Raw genomic sequence first — 5,102 nt, 5'->3', positions numbered from 1 at the left:
TCCATTACAGGTCAGAATATCAATTCGATGGAGTGGTGGCTATTCCTAGTGACTCTGGTATTTTTCGATGCTCTAGTTCCATTAATATTGGCAAGAGGAACCATGCCAACGCAACCTACTTGAAAGAATCAAGAATATTGTTGCCTTTCGGAGGAGAAGCCGCCCCCCACAAGGTGCATGAAGCTGGCAGTCAGTTTGCCTTTATCTGCACTAGTGACACCCGTTACATCCCTCATGCTGTCATTCTTGTCGAAGGAGGGCCATTCATAAATATTCGTGGAAACTGGTCAGAAGAAGGCATTTGTAACACAGTGATTGAACTAAGAATAGATATGCAATTGCCATTCCGGAATTTTGTAAGCTGGACTGTGCTCGTTTTACATATCTCACACTTGCATAGATCTTCGCATGCGTTTTCATAGATATGCATGTGACCATGAAAGATCTTCCAGATTCTTCTTAGGATCGTTTCCCTATCATCTTCCGTTTCCTCAGTCAAAGTTTTAGTTACCTACCAACCTCCCTCAATCTCACCAGTGTTGGTCTCATTCCCTTTCATCCCGCACTTAGAGGGTCTGTCCCTTCTGCGTCCAATCGTTGTTCTTTTCAACTTCAAATACCGGACTCAGAATGCTACGCTTCAGACTGCAGATGCTGTCTGACACAATCTGACCTTCCCCACCACAACACGGAAGCAACATAGCTTTCATCTTACTCACGGAGGCTTTAACCTTCTCACACGAATTCGTGTCTCCAAGTCTTCCTTTCTCCTCTCACTGTCTTGCAAGTATACTTGTCCAGCCTGAGTAAAATCAGTATCAAACATCATCCTCGTCTCCCACTAATGTTACCTGGTCCGTCAAACATCCACACGGTTGTTTATGCATGTAAAGCTGTAAATTAGTAATAGAGTGGTCGCACCCAGTACCAGTGATTAATGCATTTGATTTGTGCTCATCGCCATAAGTTAGGCTCAGATGAGTGCCTATCAGAAAGGCCTGCTCATCGAATACATTTATAGTATTTCTATGGAACCGACGTCCATAATGTTGTCAACGGAAGCTATGTCTTTGACTTGTGCAATGATGTTATAGTCTGATGCGATCCTCTTGTACTCTCCGTCACGCTGCTGCACGAGGAAAAATGCGCCAAAAGGCTGACCAAGGTGAACCATCATTCGTAATGCTCGTGAGTGATGTTCCTCATCTTCTACAGGCAGACCGCCGAGCAACTCGTCAGAGCCGTCTGACTGAGACCCGGGCTCGGATGAAGCCCCTATGCTGCCTTCATCATCTGCAAAGTCAAGCTGCTCGAGGAGACGATGATCCCATGGACAGATAAGAAGAAACTTTTGTCAGGTGGGTCTTTTTCGCGGGATTGAATTAGTGTGGTGATGAGCAAGTCTTGAGGCCCATTCGCTTTGACTCTATACATGAAATGAGTCTCTTGGGCTGAACCATGTGTCTGTCTGATTTCCGTGACAGGAAATGAGATGCAAGGTAGATGCAGTCTGCGGCTCGCGAAGCAAGGAGTGTTCATGCCCTTCAATAGGGCATAGAGTTTCATGGCCAAATTTACAGCCACAGTATTTTTTCGCAGTGAAGAGACTTTTGTCTGGATCTCATCTCCAGACAAAGATGACGGGATGCATGGTGGGGATGCATATGAGATAATGTCAGCAGGAAGACAACTATTGAACCCGGATGATTGTCCAACCCAATCGAGAGCAGTAATGTCGCCTGACCAAGCAACAATTTCCTGCAGGAGGTGCCCAAGCATATTTGCCTTCTTCTCGCCATAATCTACAGGTAGTCAGACATCAAAGATGCCAAACAATGAGTACGCAATATCTCCCTGGATGGTTGTAACATGTTTTGACGCCCATTGAAGTCTCTCTCGTGCATCGCTCATCCCTGGGGAGAAGTTGATGAGGGCCTGTCGATCAATACCAATCGCAACCTCCAACTCCTTCATTATTGCAGTCGACTTTTTGTGGTTGCGACAGCGATTGTTGAGATATGGGGTCCAATCCTTCTGATAAAAGATAATAACTTTGGAAGTGAGGAATTCTTGAAAGGTCCATCCTCATGTGTTCCACTCACTCCTCTCCAGAGCGCCAGATTTAGATGAAGGCAGAACATCCGAAAGATAGACAATTGTAAGCACAGAATGCTGATACCAGATGAACATAGAGTTGAGCGATTGTTGCAACTCAACATTGCTGCTCTTGTCTATACAGCATGTATCGTTCCATGCCCAGTGGTAACCCGCATCACGAGCAATTTCGCAGAACTTTCGCAACTTTACGATACCACCAGGCGAATTCAGCTTGTATACAATCTTGCCCTGGATGTCCTGCAGCAGCGGCTCTTTCTCTTTCTCTTCCCATCCCCATCTATGGGATAACATGACACAACGGAAGTAAGTTGCCACCGCTTCTATAATGTGTTCCATTCGGAGGTCTGCGCGCTTCATAGACCATGATAGCCAAAGCTCATTGTGTTCTGCGCTCATTTTGAAGGCACTTATCTGTGCTTCACGGTCACATAACAGCCCGGTGGCAGTATTGAGCAGATGAAGTGGGGCGTTCTTGAGTTGTAGATCAATAGTCGTTCGGATAACACCTTCTGATTCAGAGGGACTTGCGAAGATCTGGAGGAGGGGTTGAGCATCCGAATGATTATGTCATCGAGGGCTTACAGTGCATTTCCACATCCTGAGCACTTTGCAATTTGGTGAACATCATTCGGAAGGCCGCGATAGCTCCATCATAGCTTTGTGTGCCATGAAGTGCTGCGAGTTTCAATTGGTATCCAACATGAGACGAAGGATTCAGTTGGATGACCTTTGTATACCAAAGTCAGCATTTGATTATGAAATGTCCTGAGTAGGTAGCATCGCACCTTCTCCGCATCGAGAAGTGCTTCGGTCCATAACATTTTCCCCAACTTTGCCCTACTATGATTCGCGAAGATGGCATCAGCTGCTGAATTGAGGTCGATCACTGCCGAGTATAGGTTAATAGCACCGTCATAATCTTCTGCAGCGAAGGCAGCACATCTGATATCTGTTACGACGTGTGTCGCGTGCGGACTGGGATTGATCTAACAGCGACGATCACAACAGTGATATCTCGTGCTGAGAGTCCGAGGTCGGCTTCCACAGAAGAGCGGAAGTTGCGTACGTTCACGGAGGTGAACGATGATAGCGGGTTACAGGCAGAAGGGGTCTCAAGTCCTTCTGAAGGTGCGGATCTGATGTCAAGCAGGTAGCTTTAGCAAGACAAAGGTTTCGATGGTAAACCCAGTAGGATTAAAGTAAGGAACATCTACTTTAATCTATCGACCTTATATAAGGCTACTCTATCGTATCTAAGCTCAGCCTGAAGCTGGGTTCTAAGTGCTTATCTATCGAGTCAGAGATACCATGCATGAGGCAGGTCTTCTATCTAGGATAAGGACCGCGAGGCGTCCTTCTATCAGTACATGAGGCAACACGAGGCTTGCCTTCTATCTTGATAACATATATAGGTCTTCTAGACCTATGTCGTCATATCATGTAAGCGATCCAGATCGCTTACCTAATCCGGCATCTTCCGGACTTCTCTTCTATTTCGTCATCTATTCGTTATCTATCATCAAGGCCCAAGGGCCCGGGTATCGTATCGTATCGTTGCCGTGCGAGGTGGCAGAGGGCAGGTCGTGTAGCTGGGGGCTCACGTGGTCACTGTAACATTACCCCATTACTACGCACAAAGTCACCGGCTTTGTGTATCATCAAACGTCTTCTTCCATCGTAGCGGCGGGTAGTGCGGGAATTGCTAACGTGGATGTAGAAGGTGCAGAGGGAGTTTCAGGGACAGGGGAAAGTTCAGTGGGATGCTGAAGTTCTAGATCCGCGAGTGCCTTGTGGTTGTGCTCCCAATCTAAGAGAGCTTCGAAAAACTTCTCTTCATCGCTAAACTCTTGGAGTACGATGCGTCCGTTGAGTCGCGGGCAGTGGACCGACAGATGGTCAGGTCCTAGTTCATCGCAAATGCAACAAACATAATCTGGACATCTTCTGAACTGATGTCCGTATCCTCCGCAGCACTTGCAGAGCGTGGTGCGGGTTCGATCTATGGTAGCCGCTTTCTTTCTTCTTAGCGGGCGTACCGGGCGGGGTTCTTCTATAACGGGCTTCACTTCAACTTTCTTTATCGCGAGGTCAGTGATATCGGAGAAGTCGAGGGGGAGTAAGTGAAGTGCGAAGTTTCTGATCCGCCGTTGCAGATGAAGTATAGCAAGTTTCCTAGTTGCTTCATCTAGGTCGACACGATTGGCTACGTCTTCCAGCAGCTTCGTGGTTCGTATAATGCAGACGGTGAGGGATGTACTCGCTGCAGTTCTGGCGTCTTGGTCACCAAGGATTTCGTCGATCGCTTGGGAGTACGCGGGGGTCAGGATAGCGGCTTCGTTGAACGCGCTATTTTCTGTCATTCTGAGGACTACTCCGTAGTCAGAGTCCTTCAGTGCATTCTTGATAGAGGCGTTATCGATAGTGTTCGTCATGATGATGATGGAGGTTCGTGGGAGAGATGTTTGAGGATCGAGAGGGTTTATAACCTTCTTCCAGATCAATCCAAGCTCCGATTCATTCTAAACTTATCTTTATCGTTATCTCTTATCATCTTTATCTAGCCATGAGGCTAACTCGTGTTCGAGATTCTTCTTCGCTATCAGAGGGAAAGTGCCGTGATAGGTACTATCGTCCTTTATCTTTGTTGAAAGATCAGGTCGTCATCAGAGGGTGGTTATCATTGCCATGATGGGTTCTAGAGGGTTCCAGGGGCTTGCAGGAGTTTCCGTGGAGTTCGTCTCGTGATAGTTTAGCCTCGTTCCGGAGGTCTAGTCTTCTTTTATCTTCTGTAGAGATCTATTTCTAGATTCTTTATTAGATATCGAAGGTGCGGGGTCCGAGCGTGGGTGCCAAGGCTTGCAGGAGTTTCTTGGGGTCGTCCAGCGGGGAGGTCGTCTTCTATTACCCTTTGTTTACATACATGTCAACTCGGGTGGTCGAAGTGCAGTGATGTGAGGGGTCCCGAAGCTTGCAGGAGTTTTCCG

At 47.2% G+C, this 5,102-nt stretch overlaps 1 protein-coding gene across 1 annotated transcript; it reads right to left on the bottom strand.

Annotated features, from left to right (window-relative positions):
* Window positions 1-1,015: 1,015 nt before the first annotated feature.
* Window positions 1,016-4,550, bottom strand: F5891DRAFT_1199787 (uncharacterized protein; the record flags this gene model as incomplete). Its single annotated transcript, XM_041368786.1, has 6 exons — window positions 1,016-1,293; window positions 1,350-1,802; window positions 2,103-2,652; window positions 2,714-2,845; window positions 2,904-3,104; window positions 3,783-4,550. The coding sequence occupies 6 exons, from the start codon at window positions 4,548-4,550 to the stop codon at window positions 1,016-1,018; spliced, it is 2,382 nt and encodes a 793-aa protein (XP_041216897.1).
* Window positions 4,551-5,102: the final 552 nt, after the last annotated feature.

The sequence above is a fragment of the Suillus fuscotomentosus genome, assembly GCF_016647785.1.
Source record: "Suillus fuscotomentosus strain FC203 chromosome Unknown F5891scaffold_204, whole genome shotgun sequence".
Lineage (NCBI taxonomy): Eukaryota > Fungi > Basidiomycota > Agaricomycetes > Boletales > Suillaceae > Suillus > Suillus fuscotomentosus.
Note: the sequence above shows the minus strand (reverse complement) of the source record. Positions and strands in the feature narration are given on the sequence as shown.